Raw genomic sequence first — 23,860 nt, forward strand, 5'->3', positions numbered from 1 at the left:
GTGTTATATCATACTTGTTAGTGATTACCGATTACAATAATATTTATATGTCTGCTGATTTGTCTATAGGTCGTTGGTGAGGGGCGGCTCGCACCTGCACAGCGCAGTGATTTACTCGAAGCACCGAGTCTTCGACATGAGTTCACCAGTGTTTCGTGTCCTATCATAGAGCACACAGAAACTAACCCGCCTCCGCCTGCCCCCGCTTCAGACGAGCCTCTCTTGGCGCAAGATACCAAACAGTGTGATATCAAACTCGTCATCAACGGCTGCTCGTACAATGAGAGGGATGGAGCTGGTATACCATTACTCGCGGACCCCTAATATATTATAAAATATGCATTTTGTACTTATCATGTAATCCTAGTCAATGACAGCGATAGATGATTTATTTACCGCTGCGACTCTCAAGCATAGCTAGATGTCGCCGCGGTAGTTACATGTGCTATATTGATAAAGCGACGTCGGTGGAAGGTATATTCAAAATATAACATTTAATCCACCGGTCCCACGTAAACTCGAAACCTTGCAACTTCTCGCTTCTCGAATGACACTAATGTAATGATTGTGATCTACGTCAGTATTATTAAGAGACCTTGTTCAATAGAAATTATTTAATAACATTAAACTTATTTCACAATTGACGGTAACATCGTTTTACTTACACATATTATTTACAACATCATTTCATATACATATACATATAATGTAACATACGCTCATGCGGCGGAAGCTGCTATACGTCGGTCGTCGGGGATCAGACGGCGGACTCGCGGTCCACGAGCGGCGGCGCGCGGCGCAGCGACGACGAGCTGCCGCGGCGGCCGCCCAGGATGCCCAGCAGCCACGGGATCGTGAACCGCGGGGTCTTGCGCTCGCTCTTGCCCTCCGCCACGTTCTCCAGCGACCGCCAGCGCTTGTAGTACTCGATGTAGCTCGCCTCGGGCGCCTTCCGCCGCGGCCGCTCCAGCTTCGTGGACAGGCTGCTCTTGCGCAGCAGCGGGCTGTCCTCGGCGCGCGGCGGCTCGTCCGTCACGATGCCGATGATGGTGCCGTTGAACACGGGGTCGCCGCACACCGTGGCCACGCCCACGTCGCAGTCCAGCGAGCGCGTGGCGGCCGGCCGCCGCAGAGCGTCGCGCGGCGCCAGCACGTCCAGCGAGTGCGCGCCGCGCAGCCCCGCCCAGCGCCCCGCCCACCGCACCGCCTCGCACGACCCCACCGCCGAGTTCTCGCACGCCGACGACGCGATCGAGCTCAGAGCGTGTCTAAACAGAAACGAGATACCATTAATACTGAACTCTGACATCGTACAGATAGTTAAGTGCAACAACTGATAGTGTGACACGTGACGACTGCGCGTATCACACATACCTTTGCCTAGGCGCGTTGTTCTCCTGTCTAGTGGCAGGCGTGTTCGCAGGCAGCGAGCAGCGCGATCCGCGTCCGTCGTTAGTGTCGCCGCTGCGCGCCACACTCGACAGCCGCTGTCGCACTGTGCTGCCGCCACCGCAACCGCCTGCGTAATAAATAAACGCAGCATTAATCATTATCGTAACTTATATTCACTTCCCTATCATGAGACATAGATTCCATAACACAAAACCAAACTCAACATAACTCTTAACTGTGCATGGCATTTGCAGTATATAGTACTATAACTAACGAATGATGAAGTTTGAGTGTTTCATTTGGTCTATCAAAAATCAAGAAAGTTCCGTATATAAACATACTACATACCTGACAGTGAAGGATGTCTGGAATCGGCTAGTCGAGGACTTCTCCTGGGTCGACGGAATAACGGACGCTCCTCACCCTCAACGGGCCTCTTTTGAATAGCCTTCTCAGTGGCGCTAACCAGCCAGTATGTTTGAAGCTGCGTAAGAAAAAATATTTTAAATAATCAGCCTATTCGGAAGAGCAGGGCCACCATTCCACTAGAAATTAAGTAATCCACTTATAGGACTACTTTTGTACCGAGAGGGTAAGCGCTATTCACGTATTAGGCTGCCTGTCCACCGAAGCGGAGCGAGGCTGCGGTGCGGAGAAACGGAGAAATATTAACCAATCGGAGAGAACCACTCACGAGGAGAGGAGATTTTGTGCACTCTTATTGGTTAGTATTCATCCGTTTCTCCGCACCGCAGCCTCGCTCCGCTTCGGTGGACAGGCAGCCTTACTGGTGGGTATGCAACCAAAATTACACAATCTTACCTGCCCCTTTCCTTTGATAGGTATAGTGCCCCTCGGTTCGACGACGTAGCCTCCTATTTTGTCGAGCGCTTGCTTGCAGCTCGGTGATATGTGTATTTTGAGAGGCTCGCCGTTAGATTCCATGCGAGACGCTGTGTTCACTGTGTCGCCGAACAAACAGTACCGAGGCATTGTTAGACCTACCACGCCGGCCACCACAGCGCCTAGAAAATAACATTTAAGTTATTAATAACATACATAGAGATATTTAAAAAAATATTTGTCACATAAGTAAACAACTTTATATTGAGTAAAGGAACGTAGCCGTAAATTAAAGAGAGAAGAATATCCTTCCACACCAGGCCAGACTCTACCTGTATCTTAAATCTGCATGGAAATTGTAGTATATAGTACTACTTACTAACGAATGGTGAACTTACCAGTATGTATCCCTATTCTAAGTTTGAGTGTTTCATTTGGTCTATGCGATATTTTGTGACTCTTGACAGCATTCAACAACTCCAATGCCATTGATGCGATTTCTCCCACGTGTCTATCATTATTTCTTATTGGAAGACCGGAAACCTGGAAAACACAGTTAATATGTAACCAGTACACAACGAAATAACGTTCCCAGTTAGGTTAGAAGTAGTATAAATAAATGAGTACATACCACCATATAAGCGTCTCCGATAGTCTCCACCTTATAAACATCGTAGCCTCTAATTATTCTATCAAACACGGTGTACAGGTCGTTGAGGAAGTTGACGACCTGCAGCGGGGTGCTCTCGGCCGACATGGCGGTGAAACCGACTATGTCGCTAAAGTAGATGGTCACTGAGTCGAAGGACTCCGGCTCCACGCCCTCGCCCGTCGTCAGCCGACGAGCCACCGACCTGCAACAACACAACACATTTAACTCTCACTTTAAATGCAACAGCCTCGCGGCTATCACGTACTCGTCACATTCGCCGTAATCTAATATTAACATTATTACAAGAGCATACGTTTGTACAGCCAACCTACTTAAAACTTCAAATCATGCTGATATATTCTAAAGTTACTAGTAACTATATTATCTACGTAAAATTTAAACAAATCTATTGAACTAAACATACCAGAGTAATTTGTTGTTCAAATTCATGTTGCACGAACTTAGCGTTACAAACTAGTAGAAAAACATATTTAGTTAAAACAAATAAAATAACTGTAAACAATATTATTAGGGCAATTTGTAAGTGATACAACAGTAGAAATATTTACATAAAAATAAATCTATTTATTTATTAAAGCATGCTGGTCTATCTATGAAATAATATAAAAATTGTGCATTGTAATTGTGTAAAGATCCAATCGTGCCCCAATACTGAAGTCCACCGATAGAAACGCTACAGAATCACTTGCAACAAGCCAAAATACTAGTTGAGAGACTGCCATCACCGACAACGACGCGTCACGCTAAACCGCCACAGAATCCCAAGCAAGCTCTATATCTACTCAAACTCGGTTAATGAAAAAGGTGAGCCAAGTTTATCACAACGTCTCTGATCGTGGCATTGTGATGTGATCCGGCACCTGTGGTGTGAGGCAAACCATATTAAACTACAATCACCAATAGGGAGTTAATTACCTCAAGACATTTTCACGACATTTCTATAATGGATTCAACCTCCACATCTGGAAAAGAACACAAGTACAACAAAGTGAATAATATTATTTTTTAGACGACGTACCACTGTTTTACATCAAGTCCATGTCGATGTTCCAACATAGGATGTCTAAATATGTGACTAGGTATGTACATCAAGTGATTTATGAAACGTTCTATTACTACCACACAAGCCAGTGACGCTTAGAGCGTCCGAAGATTTCCATCGATTCACTTGTCCAAATACTGGCTTTAAGCAACATTCGATTACGCGGGACATGAAGTGATATAAACTGAAGTCGCTCCCTCAATAATATTCTATACATTCCAAATACTTTTCGGATAAAAAGCTGATCTCTAAAGAGTGTGTAAATTTATAACAATACATTATTTTCATAGTTTTTTTTATAGTATAGATTGAGTATTTTTACAAATTGCAACACCACCACACTCAATACCGTAATGTTGTATGTAATCAAATACAGAAATAATCAAATTCCATTAAAATGATTTAAAAATTTACATAATCAGTATATAATGGTCAATATATGATGATACCAACTGATACCTAAAATAACAACTAACTCAATAGAAACATTTTTCTTTCATACCATTGATAATAAAGAAAACAAAACGTGTAGTCTGCAATAAAACAATATAATTACATTTGTAACTCGAGATATTTATAAACAGACTAGATATTCGCCTACTCGCACAGCATGACATAGTTCCTATGACAAGTAGAGACTTGGACCAAATGTAAACCAGTACGCACACTACAGCGACTCCAGATATGTGATACAGCTTGTTGTATTTGCGTCTTCCTCAACTGTGCTCACATGTATATTAATTACACTGATTACATATTACAAACCTTCAAATTAGTAAATAACAATTACATATTATTTATGACTCTAACACATATTATGTACACCATCAACGGTACGTAGAATATTAATGACATTTACATGCACATTTAAAAAAAACGGTTAGGATTTCAACAATAAAGGGATTGTTTTTTTTATAAAGGGAGGAATCATACATACGTTTTACAGCAAAATATTTCGTAATTTTCTAAAAATGTTATAAAATTAGAACTAAATGCAGTTACTCGTGCCGATAAAAGGAAAACTTTGAACGTACATTGGCGTCACAATATTGCGTATATTGAGTATACCCAATTTGCAGCACAATAAAATTTAGTTTCTTTTACTTTATACTCCAGTTTGTAAGATCATGAAAGGTAATTATAGTCATATAGAACACTATATATTTTTGTTCGCCTACAATTTGAATTATTCCCTTTCGAAATTTTTAAACATTACAATAATTGGCTCATTACGACGGGGCCACATAATGTAAACTTATTTAATAACCAATTTGAGTAGCTATTAAGATTTCAAACAGATAAATAAGCCCATTTAATAATAATAATTAATTGATTTAAGATTTTATTTTTCGTCGTAATTTATTCGAGGCCGCGAAAGAAACAAAACTGCATGTATGTATCGCGAATGGTCATCGGACAATATCGATGTCACGGCCAGACCCTGTTTACCGTTTATGTTCAAAAACAACAACAAAATGAAACTTGAACTTACTTTGGTAGCATCCTATGTAATAAGTCTTCGGTCTTTTGTTTCTCTTCGATCAATAGCCTCGTTCTCTCGTTGACTAGTTCTTCTAAATTATTGGCGTACTTCTCCATCATGTCCATCATTTGGTCCATTATGTTTCGAGACCTGGAACGCGATATCGAAATATTACAGCCTGTTTTTCAAAACCATTGCACGGTATTTTGTATTTGTAAAACTAATCGCCTACTACATCCTGGTTTTAAGGGCTGTTGGCCTTATTTAGTAACCAATTATATGGTAATAGAATCCCTTGTAACTATGTTTTTGACCACATGAGATAGTAACTAATACTTTTGTAATAATACCGCTAACCGAGACACATATGTAATATTAATTAAATACTAAATTACAAAAATATCCCACAGACACATTAAACTAGTTTTTAAAATTGTGAAATAAGATATAAAAAGAAGTAGGAAGATAATTAAAGTCTGTTGCAACTTACTTCCCAGACTTCATTTTCTTCAGGCGGCTCCTAATGGTGGGGAAGTCGGGTCTCATCGAAGGATCCTCAACCCAGCATTCTTTCATGCAGTTCACGATGAAGTCCTCCACGTCTAGCAGTGAACTGGTATCAGGGCGGAACAGCTCCTCGCCGTCCAACTTTGGTCTTTTCAGTCGCTCTATTATATCTGTACGACAAAAATAAAGGAAACTAAATATATCCTTTTAGGCACTTGTCCCACCGCCAACGATGAACGAGTAACGAGGAGAGCTAGAATTGGAAACGAGTTGGCGAGCCGCGGGGAGCGAGTGCGTAGTTGCGGTAGTTGTGTAGCTCTGCTACAAACGAGTGTGCGAGTGAGGCGAGCGATTACTCGCATCACTGTCATCATCGTAGAGAAATGACAGCTGGTTGCTCTCTCGACGTGTGTTCTAATCGCGCGGGTATCGCTGTGCGATTGTTATCTTTAATGGTTCTGGTCGCTTAACAACAGACTAGTGAAGCGAGTGCTCAGTCAGTGTGAAATGTCAGCGATCAACTATTTGTATATGTGTCTCTTTTGTTTACATGGAATACATATCTACTATACGTTTCTTGAACGAGAAAATAGCCGATAGTTTGTCGTTTTCTCGTCGGCGGTGGGACAAGTGCCTTAATAACATATTACTATCCTATCGCCCGATTAAGACTTGAGTTCACCATGCTGGCCAAGTGCGAGTTGAGGACTTTGAATGCCATTAAGAATGCCATATATCATTATTTGAAACTATTATTTAGAATAAATACTGATCCGTTCTGACAAGATATGTTATAAAGTGCAAGATTGGCATTAAAATCTTGTCTTGATACACACAAAAAAATAACTAATAATAGTAATATTGAATAAATAATATTTACCTTTAGGTTCGGTCCCCGTCATACCGAATGGGCCTCTTCTGGCTATTATTTCGTAGAGAATAATTCCAAATGCATAAACATCTCCTTTTTGCGTACCGCCGACGGTACCATTAGGGTTTTCCATCTCTCTTAGTAGCTCGGGCGCTTTCCACAATAAGCCTGGCAAAGACAACATGTTAAAATTAAAGTAAGATGTCATATATGTCTAGAAAATAGAGATAGTAAATATAATTTCAGTCTTACCTCTGTAATATTGATGTTCTCCTATAAAATCATTTTCAGCACAAGCTCTTAATTCGTGTAAACCAAAATCAGCAACCTGTGGTTACAAATATTTTATTATAGTATAAGTTTTTATAAGACCTAGTAATTTTTTACTTAAGGATTTAAATCACTAGTAAAAAAAATGTAGGACTTACCTGAAGCATCCATCTTGACGTGACTACACAATTCGAGGATTTGAGATTTCCATGAAAAATTAATGGCGAAGTATGAATGAATATCATACCCTGAAAACAATAACATTTACTTTACATAATACTGTTTTGAAAAGAAACAATAGTTTAAAAAAAGTGTAGAAATACATACCTTAATGAGATCATGAATCAATGAAGATATGAACATTTTATCCAATTTTATATCTTCATTCTCGATTATATCCTAAAAACATTAAGACATTACATTATTACACCTTTACTTTAAAATCATTACATTTATTTTCTAACGCACAAGATGGTTTTTTAGTAACTATGTACTTACGTATAAACTTCCTTTGGCACAATAATCAGTGAGTATGACCACTCGTAGCGGCTCTATGACGGCTCCGATGAATGAATTGAGATTGTCGTGGCGCAACTCGCGCAACAAACGCATCTCCTTCATTATTTCACGTGGAATGTCCTGACAAACAAACAAACGATCACTTATACACTCCACAACATCATAATAGAAGATAGCATTATGACATTTTATTGAAATGTAGATGTGTTTTTGTAGTATTTACTCACTTTCTTCTTAGAGAATTTTAGCTCCTTTAGTCTAACGACGTTTCCCTTGTACTGCGCTGTCGTTGTGAATATCTGAGTGCAGCATTTACTCTCGCCCGATATCCCACTCGCTAAACTCAACTGCAACATACACAATTTATTCGACGAGCCGTAACACAATAGTCGTAACACTAAACAAATAGCACATAAAGTCTGCACTGTTTACACAAAAGCTAGCGCTTGCCTGCGCGTTATTTCTGGTAAGGGGTTACCTTACTAGGCGACCACACGAGTCCACTGCCCAAGTATCCGGCTACTTCCTGCGAGTCTATCTTCCAGAGCAGACCCTCGATCTCTTGCTCGATCTTCCACTTGCGATATATACTGATGGTGACGACTAACGCACAAAACAACGTGACCGCTAAAGTCCCCGCAACAACTAGGGACGTTATTTGCGAGTCGTCTTTCGGACACTTTTCGTTCAGAAAGCCGCAAGAGGGTTCGTCTTCGGGTTTCACGCTATCCGGCCAATCGACAGGTAGGCGAGGATTTAATTTGTATTCCTGAAAACGCATTGACAGTGTTATAATAATTCAGAGTTTTAAAATAGAGGAAAGTTGAGTGAATACAATAGCGGTGAGAAGTGCATAAACTCACAGGGAACTCCCTGGTGCTCTGGTGGAAGTGTCCGACGGGTATCATGCTGTAGGAGCAGTTGAAGCCGGCGTCGCCGTCGCGGTTCTTGATCGGTTTGAAGGCGAGCACGGAGAAGTTGCCCTCGGAGTCGGCGTGCTCGTCCAGACGGATCGACATGCCGGATATGCCTGGAAAAAGTGACACGCTCTGGTTGAAATGTAATCTGTATTTTGGTGAAGCGTTAAGTTCAAAGACCTTTGAAATGGGTTTTACCAGACCGTAATTTTCTTATTAGATTTATGGCAATTAAAAACATTTTGTAACATTTACCTTAATGTGTAAAAACTGTTGTGTGATGAACTTAACGTTTCACCGCGCAAAGGATTAATAGCCAGTCTACATAATAATAGATGGTAGAGCTTTCTTTAAGCGAATGCAGAAAAAAAATATCCGAATTTAAATTAAATTAAATGTAGACTATCGAATGTAAATGAGAAAGTACTTTACATTTGAAAATCAAAACACAAAAACACAGATTGAAAGTGCCAATGTTCTGTATAAGATACTTACTTCTGTACGGCGAACTCTTTATCATCTTCTTGACAATTCGCGATCCGTTCGTCGCTATACTGAGTAGTTTGACCTCCGTGAGTGGTTCCGTAGCGGTGTCCTCTTTGATCAGCTCGTCTAACGCTGTGGCGTACAGTCGCAACGAGTCATATAAGTACGCGGCGTATATCGATACAAACTGAAAGAAAACGTACTCATTTAAGATAGATTTAAACTAGATCCTTCTCACAAATTGTCTAAGTGCTCATTCACGTTGACTCGCGGGCGCGCTCGCGACAATATCAAACGCGTGAAGATGTTCGTGTGTGTTCACGTCGAACTAGCGGTGGCGGGCGCGATATACTCGCGACGTCAAGTAAGTTCAACCAGTTCGAGCCAAACGCCCGCCTGGCGGCCAACGTGAACACAAATCGCCACGTCCCCGCGCTCGCGACCGCCACCGCGCCCGCGAGTTCCAACGTGAACAAGCACATAGAGTAAGATATAGAGGATAGCTAGATTATATGGTTACTTTTCAGACAGTAAATTTATCTTTAGAAGTAACTAGCTGACCTGCGCAACTTCGCTTGCGTCCCATAAGAGAGAATGGGTCAAAATTTTCCCCGTTTTTGTAACATTTTTCCCTGTTACTCTGCTCCTATTGGTCGTAGCGTGATGATATATATCCTTCCTCGATAAATGGGCTATCTAACACTGAAAGAATTTTTCAAATCGGACCAGTAGTTCCCGAGATTAGCGCGTTCAAACAAACAAACAAACAAACTCTTCAGCTTTATAATATTAGTATAGATTATTATTCATCTGGTGACCATCGTAAAACTTTGCTCGGTTTGGAGTCAGATCTCAGATCACCCTGTGCAATTTTCCAATCACGTTGGCCAATTATTGAAGTAAGATATTTTGACTTTGGTAACATTTGACCGAAAGAACAAAGCAAATGAAGTACATTACATCGCAACATCGCACAGGTTACATCGCAAGTACAGATTTTCCAATACATATTTTTTAAGTGACAACTTACCTTATTAAATTTAGTTCCGAAAACATCAGGAAACTCGAAGGGCTCGAGTGTGTTGTACTTGCGCACTTTGTTGGTGAACTCCTCGTAGCTGCTAGAAGGTTCCGAGGACACCACCACCAGGAGCGACTGCGCGCGTTTCCTGAACTCCGTCGTGTTGGGACATATTAGCTTGCCGCGATCTTCCGTTTCTAAGAAATAATACATAATATTTAACTTATGAAACCTACTATTGTGTTTTTACAGTAGTTTAAGTAAGCCATAGAATTATAGAGCGTAATTAGCCAATATATCGGAAAAGGAAATGTTAATTATAAGATTTATTTATCAATTGAATTAGATACAATAGAGATGCTCACTATTTTTTATATTTTTACAAAACTACTTGTATTTAGTTTTTCTTGTACATAATCAACTAATTACGGCGATACATTGAGTTAGAAAAGTCGCATTAGCCCCCATTCCGTATTTTTTTATAAAAAATACAGTCCTAAATATTTTTCAATTTTATTTATTTGAAAAAAATCTGTTTTGCAACGTAGGAAACATCCATATTTAATTAGCATTAACGCCTGTAAAGATGCACGTAACTAAAATACAATTCATAAAGCTAAGAGCTATTGATTTGAAACGGAATAAGAGATAGATTAAAATACACAAGGAACCCTGAACTCTAAACAAACTTTTTAATAGAAGCACAAATTAACAATGATAATAGTTCGTAACCAATCTAATCTCACTTGCCCCTACAAAATAAATCTGAATAATGCAAAGGTACGAAACAAAAACTATGTACACCACAAAATACAAGTAAACAGATCAATCTTATCGCAATCTTTTAAGACAAAAGAGTTTTGTTAAAATTTCAGTATATTTACAAAATGCGTGTAATTTTATAAATAACTGCACTCTCCGTTGTTTATCGAAGCTGTTTTTGTAGAGTTTGATGTCATCACGATTAAAATATTTACTTGATATAATAAACCGATCAAGAAGGAGACATTAATTGTAAGCACATTTCGTTACCAATGAAGGACTGATGATCACTACTACTATTAGCAAACATACATAACATCACGCCAGTTAAGCCCAAAAGGTGAAGGCAGTCGTGTATAATTTACACCCACATTTTGCCATTGACAATTTTATTCCCGTTTAATTCCTACTATTGCAATGAATCGGGAACGTAACTAAACTTCAAACTACTATTAAGAAATACTCAAACATAAATTACAAGAAACCAATAGCACCATGCCCAGGCGGGAAATCGGACCCGAGACCTCATGATCAGCAGTTGTATACACTACCTCCTAAACCACAGAGACAGTTCAGTCAGTCATAATCATAAATAAATATACTTACTAATTAAATACTTCAAAGCTTCTTTAGGCGAGTAAGTCATCATGTCTACAAATATGACCATGTATTCGCCCTTTGAAAACAACTGAAGTGATTCCATTGCCGTCATCATCTCTATCAGACCACTTGTTGATCCCAGGAACACATAGACTGAAATAAATATACATTTTAAGCAACTACAAGATACAGTTATAAAGAAGAAATAGTTCATACTAATCTATTAATATGTCCCATGCCATACATCCACTCCTGTCCTACAAAATCGATAGTACTTCCGTACACGCAAGCACGGCTAAACAGCACAGATCAGCTTACGGAAAGAGTATTTTTTAAAGTCTTCATAATCGATGGCCTAGTGTATAAGAAAAACTTTGCAATGTGTACTTGTTACGAGGTATTTACAGCGCCATGGCATGTCTGTGTGCGAACACGGCAGACGTCAAACAAAACAAATATAAGGATTTGTTGATTAGTTTAGTCACTAATTAGCTCATCACTATGATAATAACTGCTAAGATATACCATATTATCTTTCAATAATAATAAACATTAACATCTACCAAGCTATACATACCAAAACTAAGGAACCAACCAATCCGCTAAAAAACGGGTTTATAAAAAAAACAGGGTGACGTTCAAAGATGCAACTTTATCAGATATCTATTATTTGAACTAGCTAATTAAAAACTGTGAGTATATTGTACGAGTTTAAGGCTTTGTCTACTCACTTCTTGTTCTATTCTTAGTGTCCTGTATAAACTGGTACCAGAAGCCAGGCGCACAGCACGTGAGCTTCTCTTCGCAACACTTAAAAGGATCAATGACGGGCCTCTGATGGTTCACCGTCATGTTATTCTTCTTCGCATGGTTCTCCAGCGTCAGTGCCACTGTCACCCACGCCTCCTCGTACAGAATAGAAAACTTGTTCCATCTGTAGTAGCGCAACAACGATATCACCGATTTCGTCGCCTGAAAACATCAAATGTTCATAACATACACAGTACACAAATAAGGAGATATGGTATCTCCCGAAGGACTCTAAATCCACGTCACTGATAATATCCTATCAAGATTATGCACCGTTGTTGTTCACAATTTTGAACAATTACATAATGTTTTGTGAAGTAGGTTTACGTTATATCTTTGACAGATGATTGCGAACAGATAATATTGTTTTACAAGTTCACGTAACAATTATGTGAGGACACTTCTGCTATCTAGCTTGTATCTATGAATTTAGTCAAACATCATTATAATCTTTGTTGATGGTGGCAAATATCAAGTGAAGGACAGACGGCTCAATGTCAATGACCCATACTGTCTCCATGTAATGGTGAAACGTTACCTGAGCGCCCGGTGGCTCCAACCTTGCGAAATTTGACAGCGTAGACGTTTGATGATCGGAACATTTCTGCAACGTACAAAAATCAATATTACTCCAGTAATCGGCTATGTTTTTGCATAGATTGTAATATTTTAACATCGATAGCATTTTTTATCGCAGACTGTGTAACGGAGCGATAGAAATTGCATTTCAGCTCCTCGTGACTTCTTAGAGACACATAATATATGTTTTGTTACACAATGCTAATGACCTCCGCCACGATCTTTAATTTTCTTAAATAACTGGCAAAAACAAAGCGCATGAAACTTACATATGAGATCATTGGTAAGTTTCTGGACTGTGCGACGATGGCCTCCGTGTGGCAGCGCCCCTCGGGGCCGAAGAACGCGACGACGCCGTGGCAGCTCATGTCGGTGAGCAGCCGCGTTGCCGTCACCGTCTCGAACTTGGTGTCGTGCCATTCCATAAGAATGTCCACATCGGGCAACAAGTCAGTTTTGTTGTTAAGCTGTAATTCAACACATAATATTACTATTATAAACCAACGTTCAGTATAGACTATTTGAACTAACACGCGGAAATCATACCACTTAGGATTTAATATTTCTTCAGTACGACTAGGATATGTAGCCTGCTTTTAACGGGATAACTGTAGTTAGACCGCAAATGTAAATGCATCGATAGGATATTTATGTACGAGGAATTCTAAAAGTTAACTCGACTTGTTTGCCCTCGCGCTAAAAATAGCTACGGAAGTGTAGATATGATTTTGTGCTGATCAAACAATGTTTTATCACTGTATGTTGTATGTATGTCTAATAACGAATTTATTTCTTGTATTCTCGTATAAAATGTACTCGCCTACTAAACGTAGCGAGTGTAATTAGATCGCTAGGAATTTAGTCATAAATGGAGTACTCGAAACCGCATTGGAATCAGTTGAACGTTACAGGTATTGTGTTTGCTGTGTTACTAAAAATATAACGCGGTATACGATGCGGCTAATATAAAGATTCACTACGTCCTTGACTAGATTTATTTTAATGGATGTATCCTATTCGGTTTTTATCTAAACGACTACATCGGGTGATTGAGGTAATGTAAAAAGATAAAATAGGAACGAACCTCCTCGATGGCAATGGAGAGAGCTCCAGAAATAGTTAGGCCCTGTCTATCTCTGAGTTCGCCGGTGAGGCAAGGCAGGTAGCCGATGGTGATGTTGAACTTTTTAGCGGCGAGCGAAGGCTCGGCCCAGAGGCTCAGCGCCGCGAGCACGAGCACCCGCGCGCCGCGCCACATGCCGACGTCTTCAACACGGCACAATCACCTGCACATTACAAAATTCTCATATTTCATGCTGCTACGTGCTACTCTACAGAAAACATGCAAGCTGCCCTAAACAAACAACAATGGTTCCGTAGCAAAAAATACCTTTGATGTCGGAACTTAAAACACATCTTACAAACTATGGGATATAGCTAACTTATGTAGTAAAATTAGCAATCATATCTTTATTCACTTGTTTTCTATGATATTTATATATCGATTTTTGTTTGTAAAAGTTAAGCAGTTTACATGTTCCAGCAAATAACACTTTTAAAGCATAAGTTATATCTACGTATGCAAATGATGAATCATGTTCACACAAATACTATTTCAGTAACAGGAAAATCTTTATATAGCACTGAGAAAGAGTCAAGTTATTATGATTACTAATTATTATGTTTCAATACTTGGCACTCTTGTTAATTACAATGTTAACAATCTTGTCGACTAATAAATGAATGTCTCTGCTATTAAGTATTGCTGATTTGAAATAACCATTATACATAGATAAAGTAACAATTTACTTAGTTAATACAATCATTCGTTTCAGATTTCTCCTAAGCTTGACCATCAAAAAGCAATTTCCCTATAAGGTGATATTGTAATGATAAACCCTAGAGGTTTCATAAAACTTCAGAGTCATTGTCCTATTACGATAAGAGGATGATCGGTTGATAACGGCCGCACTAAAACACTGTGCGCTTTGATCTTCAACAGCTAACATAATTATTGTGATGCCAATTAAACCTTATCGTGATGAACATACTTAGTTATGTACCTATGTGCCGACGAGTGAACTTCAACAAACATTATAACTAATCACTCCTATTTATAAACTTTTCCCGCAGTTTAACATTTCCACCCATATTTATAACTTGTATTTACAATAATCTGTATTTTTCCAGATATTGAAAAACAAGGCAATTTGTTTAGTTAGACATTAAAGTTTCACATGGATGCTTGATCTATGATGAGGACATAACGTGACTCATAATAAAATATTGACTCTAAATTCATCAAGATTTTGCAGCTCTGACGATGCGCAAAAACACAGCTATCTCTTTCAACGGGGACATTTGCTAAACAAACATCGTCATCACGATGAAATGAATATCACTTGCATTACTTCGTTTATGAGCTAAACGTCTTATTACACGTGTATTACTTTAAAGTAATCTGCACTACTTTAAGTAAAGTTATCAAAGACGTTGTAAATGTTATAATACATGACGGCGACAATGAGCGTGTCTATTTTTGTAACTCAATAAAGGGAAGTCTTCCTGCAGCGCGTTTTCCGCCCTCAAATGTAGGAATTGCTTCCATGCTGTCAAGTAAGTAATTGGCTCGCAGCCGGCCACCGATTAGACCAATTGACGTGCCGCTGTTTTGACAACATGCACCTCGTCTTTAGGACTTGTCTACAACTTATAATTTATTTGTCAAATATTACTATTTACAAGTCGGGACATTTATTCGCTAACATAAAATCATTGCATACGAGTGTAAGCTGTTATTGTGTTGCTAGTGATGCCTTAACGATATAGAGCAGTCAGTATGTAGAAGTGGTACATTATCTAGCCCAGAGTCAATAACCGCACGTAGCCCGGGGAGTCAGCACGTTGGTGGCACAGTGGCACCTAGCAGGCTAGTCTGGTCGCGTGCATAAGCGCAGGCTAACTCATTGGGCGCGCGCGCTCCCCGAGCTGCACACGCACGAGCCACGGCGCCGATGAGCCACGATCTTGCCATGAGATAACAGCCGCGATAACGTTGTCCACACTTATTTTTAGAACTTAATAAAAAGGTAATGTGATTATGATTACATTTCACGTAATCATAAACGCTTCCTGCATAAAATTGCATCGGAAGCCTCGCTACCTACGATTTGCATAAAGAATATATGACCGAAACGGTGTAGAAGCTGAATAAGTCGCGTCTAACTGTAGCCAGTTTCATTAGCTAACTACTTTATTTCCTGAAGTTGTTATCCTTTTTATCCAAAGGTCTGTCCGTTTCTGAGCCGGTGTACACAACATACATGTATACGTAATACGTACGTGTATAAGTATCTGTTTATCTGTCTTGGAAATTATTTTACATCGATGTACAAGTTCTCGAGCTATCTAATCTGCTAAGAACAATATGAGACGCATGATCTCAATATGTATGTTATTTCTCATTGCAACGCATAGATTATCATTATTTCTGAACTTAAAACATTATTTGTATTATGATTCTTGCAACTACAAGTCTAATAAATAATGGTTTACCTGGAAGGAATTTATAAATCTGACCAGGAATAAAAAGTGCCAATCAAAATATTTATCTTAAATTTTCTCATACAGGCCTTCATATTGTTTCATTGCCTAGGTAATTTAATTTAGAACTTTCATCGTGTTAATTAAATTTACTACCAGCTTATTGCAATAAGTATCGTAATTACACTATGACGTAAGACTTAGTGAAGAACTAAAGTCGGACGTTTTTCAAGATTATTTTAAGGTATTGTCAAAAATCTAAATTAAAATTGTATTTGTCTTTCACTTTAAGTATTCTGCTATGGTGTACATTACTTGTGACGATAACATAATAGTAGCAAAAAATATAGCAACAGGTTTCTCTCTGGCAAATAAAAAATGTGTCACGTAGTCAAAATTCAAGGCTGGGCCAAATTTTGGCAGGTGAATAGCAGGCTAGCGAAAACTGCCCGCAAATGCTAGTTTATTCAATAAACACGCGATGTGAGCATCAACGACGGGAACATCTTGTATTAAGTCATAAGGACCGTACACTTTTGACTCGTTCTGAAGGTTGCTTCACTTGCGCACTCATGACCTATTCACTGTCCTAATTATAATTAAATTATGGAAAAATCACCAGATAGATGTCTTTTACGACGATTAAATTTTGTTATTGGTTTGGCAAGAACTATGGAATTAAATAATCACGGTTGAGACATTATGATAATTTCCCTAATTCAGATTATTTAATACAAATTAGTTATCCTTAAATCTAAATTTACTTGATTTATTGCAAAAATGGTTTTCCTTCCTTCCATACTAAATATTTAGAAGGAAAATTATGTTTTTATAATGATTTGAGGTAACCTGTTTCATTTGTCCTGTTGTGTGGTATCAGTTTTAATTAGTTGGGGTAAATATTTCAATTAAACTTATTTGATTGATAATTAAAATTAATTCCTCTTGATATACATTCCCCTGGATAAAGAATTGACAGAATATTCTACGGCCCTGCTATATAATAACTAACTTTATGTACAATTCCATAAGATGAAATAGCAGACATTTTGCTGCGCAACCAAATTTACCATAACTTAGATTTTAGTCAAATAAAAAATATTTATCATATTTCTCATAAATTGTTAGCCGATTATCACAAGGTTCCTAAATACCATTTACCGTTAAAACATTCAGAGGTTTTCTACTCTGCTAGGATTTTTCTTACAGCCTCAATATTTGCAATGGACATAATGCTTAAAAGGCGTATTTAAACTTGTAACGCAGTCAAAGTCATCTAGTTATAGGTACATAATTAAGGAATATCCCACGAATGTTATCAGAGTGACACAATTGATAGTAAACCAATAAAATAGTTAAAAATAAAACTATGTATCGACCGTTGAGAATGAAGCGGGGAGTTTAACACAAACAATGAAGCGAGCACAGCAGTAAAAACGAGAACCTAGCCGATGTATCGGGAAACAATATGAATAATAAAGCATAATATTCTGACTAATATCAAGTGACACGACACAAATCGTATATTCCTGGTAAGTACGCCTAGTGGTTCATTGCGTCACACATTTATTCAAGTTAATATTTGTAACCTCGACTTTGGTTACATATTTACCAAGTTATTAATAGTACGCCAAATACACGAGAGGCTGAATCAGCAGTCGGATAACATGAATCTAGTATTTAATACAAAATAGGAAAGTAAACTTGACACCGACACGACACCGCTAATGCGCACTTAACATAATACCTGTATTTTATTATAACTAAGTACGTATTTAGAGGTGTTTAATTAAAACATATTATTTTGTGTAACATGGATGGGTAAATTAAATAAGGCTTTAATTGTTGTAATACAGATTGACCGTCGTGATCTTCTCTACACAATTTAGAGGTTTAACCACACGTATTCTGGCCGAATCATCTACCAAACCTATCGTAATAGCGATGATAAATAGTAATCGCTCTGATTTTCATCCAATACCTCATATGGTAAAATAAATAATTAGTTTATTTATTACTTAATAGCGACTACGCTCAAACTAAGCTTACTCAAGTCCAGCACTGCCTCGAAGAAAAATGAATGAAGTAGAAGTACCTATATTATTAATACAAATTGAAAGGACTTTTCATTGATTTTATCTGTCAGATAAGCTATCTACAACTTGTCTATAATCTGTGAAACGCCCCAATTATAATTTTCTAATGCTTATTTAACCCAACAATGTTGCATTGCGTTTTATTCAAGAATACCTAGTAATCATTAATGTAATTTTAGTTCATTCGGTAACACGATATTTAGGTTTTGCTGTCTCAAGTACTTAGTCTAGTAACAGCTTAAGTAGTATTTTATATGCACTACTTACTAAGCACATTAATAGTAATACTATTTCAATTTCCGCTAATCTACAAATTCTGCATACGTAAAAGGAATACCTAGGTTTATGAGACATACGAGTATAATGCAATCAAGCAAAATTATAAATTAATCTAGACTACGAGTAATAAACCTTATTAACAAGAACTACACATTACGCCAATATTTCAATACATGCCGTTTTAATGATATTGGAAATATGACGAGCCTTTTTAGTACATTTTATGAAACGTGAAAGGAAATCCCCTAATTCAACGTTCCAGTAAATCCAAAGTATGTTCTAACAAAGAAATACAGCTACTCATTTCATTAGAGATAGATCCATTTGATGTCAGTTTTATAATATTGTTGTACGTAACTTAAATTAGCGGCGATTCTAGGTCACCGATATTGTTACAATGGCATTACGATTACATTGAACGAAATTCGAGATCAGTGGCTGGATTTAAAAAGAGGGTCACGTGTTTTATAAACTAAATAACTTTTTGAATGTATATTTTTTGGCTGGTGAGGTGATTATATTAAAACAAAAACTTGAATCCGATAATAAGGACGAAATGAGGACCTTCAAAAGAATACACGCGACGTATGAGAATTACTCAGACACTTAACAGTGTTTTGTCGCACTTGACCACTCATCTCATTACAATGGGACCATGGTTCTAAAAGGACATCCTTTTAGGAATGCGTACTTGCAAATTTTATGATTATTACGAGCATGGAACCTCAGGAAGTACTACGAAGTCGAACATTCCTGACAAAACAATGAATCATCGAGCAGCAAGAACAACCATGCTTTGAATGAAATGTTTTAACGCAGTTGCTATTCCATACTTCAGGTATAAACTTCAGGAAAAATATTTTATTTATTGCATTGCTTTGGTCTCTTTGTTTGTATGTATACTTTATTACTCAAGGCGTTTATAAAGATAAGATTCTAACGTGACATTTTCATGATCTGTATAGGAAATGTGATCAATCAAATGGGATCATCCATAATCAGTATGCATCATTCTGCATCAAAGTAAACTTATACAACTAGTCTAATCAATACTGCCGTTTTTTTGTTTGCTCTTCAATGGAATCATCCAATGATTACGATATTTTCTTCAAGAACTGTTACTAAAAAAATGGTTAGTTCTAATGGCTTGATCCATTCGAACACTAACATTTTATTTCGCGTAAGACTTAATACACATACCTACTTATGAATCGGAAAAGTACATCTTGATTACACCGAGATTCGTCAAAATATTGGTTCTGATTGGATATTTACATAAATTAGAATATAGGGAGAAATACGACTTGGTGACCATTTTAACCATTGAGCCACACGCACCATTATTTATATTACGTAGGTACAGAGCAACAAGTTTGTTTGGAGGCTTGGCCCATTTGTCTATGATGTATGTTCTATACCGCGCCAAAAGAGAGTTTATTACGAAAATTGCACAAGAAGAAATCAAAAGACCCAACGGCGTGCTAACTAGGTAGCTTAGTAACAAGTTTGCTGATTTAAAACTTATTGACACGTGCAAAAAATATAGCAAAAAATGCTCTACTTAAGTAAAAACTACATGGTGCGATTTGGAATATCGCAAGCGGAATAGTCCGTAACGATATCGATCTTGACGAGGCGATGTTTGACCTGCCGCTCCCGACCGCACCCACCCTAAGTGAATAAAAATCGACCACCTTACGTCTCCGCTTACGTCTCTGACGACACACTGACACTATGCTACGTTACTTATAAATTTGCGATTTACTTCTACGAACTTACAGCCACGGTACTTGCCGGTACAACTAATATTATAAGCTGGAAAGTTGTTTTTCCTTTACAGCTCAGAAATACAACAATGAAACTTTCCAAGAGAAACCTGTATCACAGGAATGGCCATGTCCATGTGAACATACACATATATAGCTTATATATTAAGCAAATGCTGGTTATAAAATATACGAGATAAAATACCTGAATGACTTAAACAACTTAACTTAGTGATCAACTAAGTTTTAAGATTAGGGAGATTTTTTCAAACAACGGGAAACTTGCGTAGCAGTTTTGTCGAAAGGGATAAGAAGTAATAAGAACTTCTTCAAATACCTACTACTTGTATAACACTTGACTTAAGTGTACCTCTTCATTTTTGAGTGTCTCCTTCACACAAATACTATTTACGGGCTCTTCAGTCAAAATTAATCAATTTGGTATCTTGAAAATTTTAACTATTACATCACTGATCTATCTAGTACTAAAATCCCATGCCTCCAAAAATTATTCTAATAATTCTTTGGTTTAACCAACAGTATGCACTTTATGCACTTACGCACCTAAACTCACAACAATTTCAATGACCTTACTTATACAACTTTGGTGTTCTTGTGCTTTACTTAGATGCTGAATGTTTTTTCTCTCTTAACCTAAGTCTATAATTTAACACATTACATGTAAGTTTAAAAACAAGAGTGAATTGGTGCACACTCCGCATTACAACAGAGTTATTTGACAACACCATGAATAGATGGGTGATAGAGACAAATTGATTTATTGCATAGTTGGCATGGCAGACATATGCCCAAAGCATAAAAATAATCTCTAAAACAAAATTACGAAGTTGAAATCTATAACAGGAACTTTATCAACCATCATTAATTACTATATTCATGCTTAGTTTTGTGTTGAACTTAAGCCAGTTATAAATAGTCTGTATATTTAACATTTTCCTTGATTGTGTGAGCTAAATATAGAATAAAAGAAGTCATTAACATGTAGGAAATAACATAGTAGTATTGTTACACAAATTTATTTGATTATAATTAATGTGACCATATTATTATGTCCTGCTATTCATCTATGTGTCTCAATGTCCTCGGTAACTGCTCTATGATACCTATGTCTCACATTTTTGGTTTCTTATAAAGTTTTGTCCGTCCTTAATTGTTTCTAGAGAAGTAATGATCTTTGTAGACATATTGGTAACATAGTTATTGCAACAACCATGTCTGTCTCTCAATGAATAATTGAAAAAATACAATATTATTGATTGACAAAATATTTGGATCAATGAAACTATCTCATCCAATTAATAAAATTATTTTCTCCTACAAAAGTTATACAGCAATTGAAATTAGTCCATTTTTTGGACATGAAAAGTGTTTAACCATAATACTTTATGTGTTTTAACCAGCATGGTTGCTTGTTTTAAAAAAGGTTATAATATAATGGTGGATTCCTAATTATTGCATTCCAGTTTACAGAAATTGTTTTGCCTGTTCCAATTATTACTGTACTGGGATTTTATCAAAATATTTTATCAAAACATATAATAAATACAAACAATATAAAGTTGAAAAAGTCATACATATACCTCTCCCTAGAGCTACAGGTAAAATGTCTGTGATATTATCTATGTATTGTACAGCGTTGAAAATGTGTTGCATTATAGAGAGCCTATTACATATTAAAAAGGTTTAAAACATTTTAACTAGGAATATATTGTATAGGTACAATCGAGTTGTAGTACATTTCCATTTAACACTGTACCTACATATATGGATTATTAAAAAAAAAAAACTAATAACAAAACTACTTAACCATAGTAAGAAAGGCCACTATTGCTTTGGAATGAAAAATCTTATTGAATTCTTATTAGTCAATTATATTAGAAGAAATCAATTATTGTAGTAATTCCAGTAAGTAATAGGTTTATAAACATTAGGTAAATTATTAGTCATAAGATTTTAACAACAATAATAGTCAATATGCAATTTTATAAGTAGCTTTGCTTATAAAATAATTTATTGTAAATATTAATTACCTTTTCCTAAGATTTATCAAATACTTTAACAAAAAGAAGAAGAAGTTTAAGCTAAATAATAAAATAACAAGAAATAGGTACCTATTCAGAGATTTTTGTTACTTTGCAAAAGTTCAAAATTAAAAAGACCTTGTACTGAGTAGGCTGCATTTTTTATACATGAAATAACTGTTTATGTAACAACTATTTCATATAGTTTTATAAGCATTAAAAATATAAATGACTTACCATGAATGTTAAATGATCCTGTGTGAGTAGTCCTGATGAATCCTTCATAGGTTCATACTACATCACAGTCTTATTGGAGTCTTCAATTTATTAAATCACTATGTATATATTTCATTTCACATGTACACAAACTGAATATAAACTTCAAAAATGTTTACAAAGGAATCAAGCTTGAATAGCATAGTAGGTTGGATTCTAAAAATACATCAACATGATAAAACAGTATGAATGTGTTAACTTACAGCAACACAATGATCACAACATGTAATATGGATTGTGAATCCGGATTAACCGCTTCACGTGTGTGATAGGGTAGCAATAGTGATAGGCTGGACCTAATGATAATACCGAAATACATATATACATAAGCACAATGGAAAAAATATAAGTGCAACTCAAAATTTTAAATTACGTCTTACAATGTCTATATTATATGCGGATCACACAATTTAGACAACAATATAATGAAATATATACGAGATAAACACAAAATAATAACACTGATATTATCGAGTATAATTTTAACACTGGACTTTAGAAAGTCGTAGGTACTCATGAATTGACCTGTATACACAGTTAATGTGATATAGAATTACACAAATGATATACAAAAGAATCCAAAACCTTTTGGGCAATAAAATCAATGTTTCACACCGAGAAACGCAAAAACTAGTAGCCTAACAAAGTATACAAATAAAATATCTTCTCATCCACCATCACATAACCACCACTACTTGACAATCACAGCACCATAGTACATGATCAACTTACTGAAAAGATACTACTGTCATACACCAATCGACTAAGAGTTCACTACACTTACTAAACCATCTGTGGAAGATTTAAGTAAATGATTTAACTAATTAAAAATACATTTTACGTTAAAAAAAAATCCATTTACATCAATAATCAACCATCGAAATGTTCTATAGAAGGTGTCAGATCGAAATTAATATCACTTCACGATAAATCAACTGCTGCTGACGCTGATATCACTATTTGCTCAGATATACCGACTGGCTGAGATGACCGAGACTTCTGAATTAAATATTTAAATTAATATTTCACGATACCTATACTTTTTTGCTTGTTGGGCATTACCTTCATAACCTTTCACTGTTT

At 36.9% G+C, this 23,860-nt stretch overlaps 2 protein-coding genes across 11 annotated transcripts in view; one reads left to right on the forward strand and one right to left on the reverse strand.

Annotated features, from left to right (window-relative positions):
• LOC142972321 (guanylate cyclase 32E) overlaps nt 1-646 on the forward strand; it is a 32,822-nt gene extending 32,176 nt beyond the window's left edge. For all 3 annotated transcript variants that reach the window (XM_076113345.1, XM_076113347.1, XM_076113346.1), the window contains one exon: nt 70-646. In XM_076113345.1, coding sequence (XP_075969460.1) covers nt 70-324 — 255 coding nt within the window. In that variant the 3' untranslated portion in view covers nt 325-646. The remainder of the gene's footprint in view (nt 1-69) is intronic.
• LOC142972320 (receptor-type guanylate cyclase Gyc76C-like) lies at nt 597-23,486 on the reverse strand. 8 transcript variants are annotated; one of them, XM_076113342.1, is made up of 26 exons: nt 23,363-23,469; nt 22,981-23,073; nt 22,739-22,880; nt 13,860-14,061; nt 13,045-13,242; nt 12,735-12,800; nt 12,118-12,358; nt 11,393-11,539; nt 10,034-10,221; nt 9,013-9,190; nt 8,464-8,630; nt 8,079-8,369; nt 7,828-7,947; nt 7,580-7,720; nt 7,409-7,480; nt 7,240-7,329; nt 7,064-7,139; nt 6,821-6,979; nt 5,924-6,110; nt 5,443-5,583; nt 2,867-3,089; nt 2,634-2,778; nt 2,215-2,417; nt 1,741-1,876; nt 1,375-1,519; nt 597-1,268 (listed from the first exon to the last, which is right to left on the reverse strand). In XM_076113342.1, exons 4-26 carry the CDS (start codon nt 14,031-14,033, stop codon nt 758-760), a joined length of 3,999 nt encoding a protein of 1,332 aa, XP_075969457.1. In that variant the 5' UTR covers nt 14,034-14,061; nt 22,739-22,880; nt 22,981-23,073; nt 23,363-23,469; the 3' UTR covers nt 597-757. The 8 variants fall into 8 exon arrangements, with proteins under 8 accessions (XP_075969457.1, XP_075969451.1, XP_075969456.1 ...); XM_076113336.1 differs by lacking the exon at nt 22,981-23,073 and having other exon boundaries at nt 22,739-22,933; nt 23,363-23,486; XM_076113341.1 differs by lacking the exon at nt 22,981-23,073 and having other exon boundaries at nt 22,739-22,869; nt 23,363-23,479.
• Nucleotides 23,487-23,860: the final 374 nt, after the last annotated feature.

This window comes from Anticarsia gemmatalis, chromosome 4, assembly GCF_050436995.1.
Source record: "Anticarsia gemmatalis isolate Benzon Research Colony breed Stoneville strain chromosome 4, ilAntGemm2 primary, whole genome shotgun sequence".
Taxonomy (NCBI): Eukaryota; Metazoa; Arthropoda; class Insecta; order Lepidoptera; family Erebidae; genus Anticarsia; species Anticarsia gemmatalis.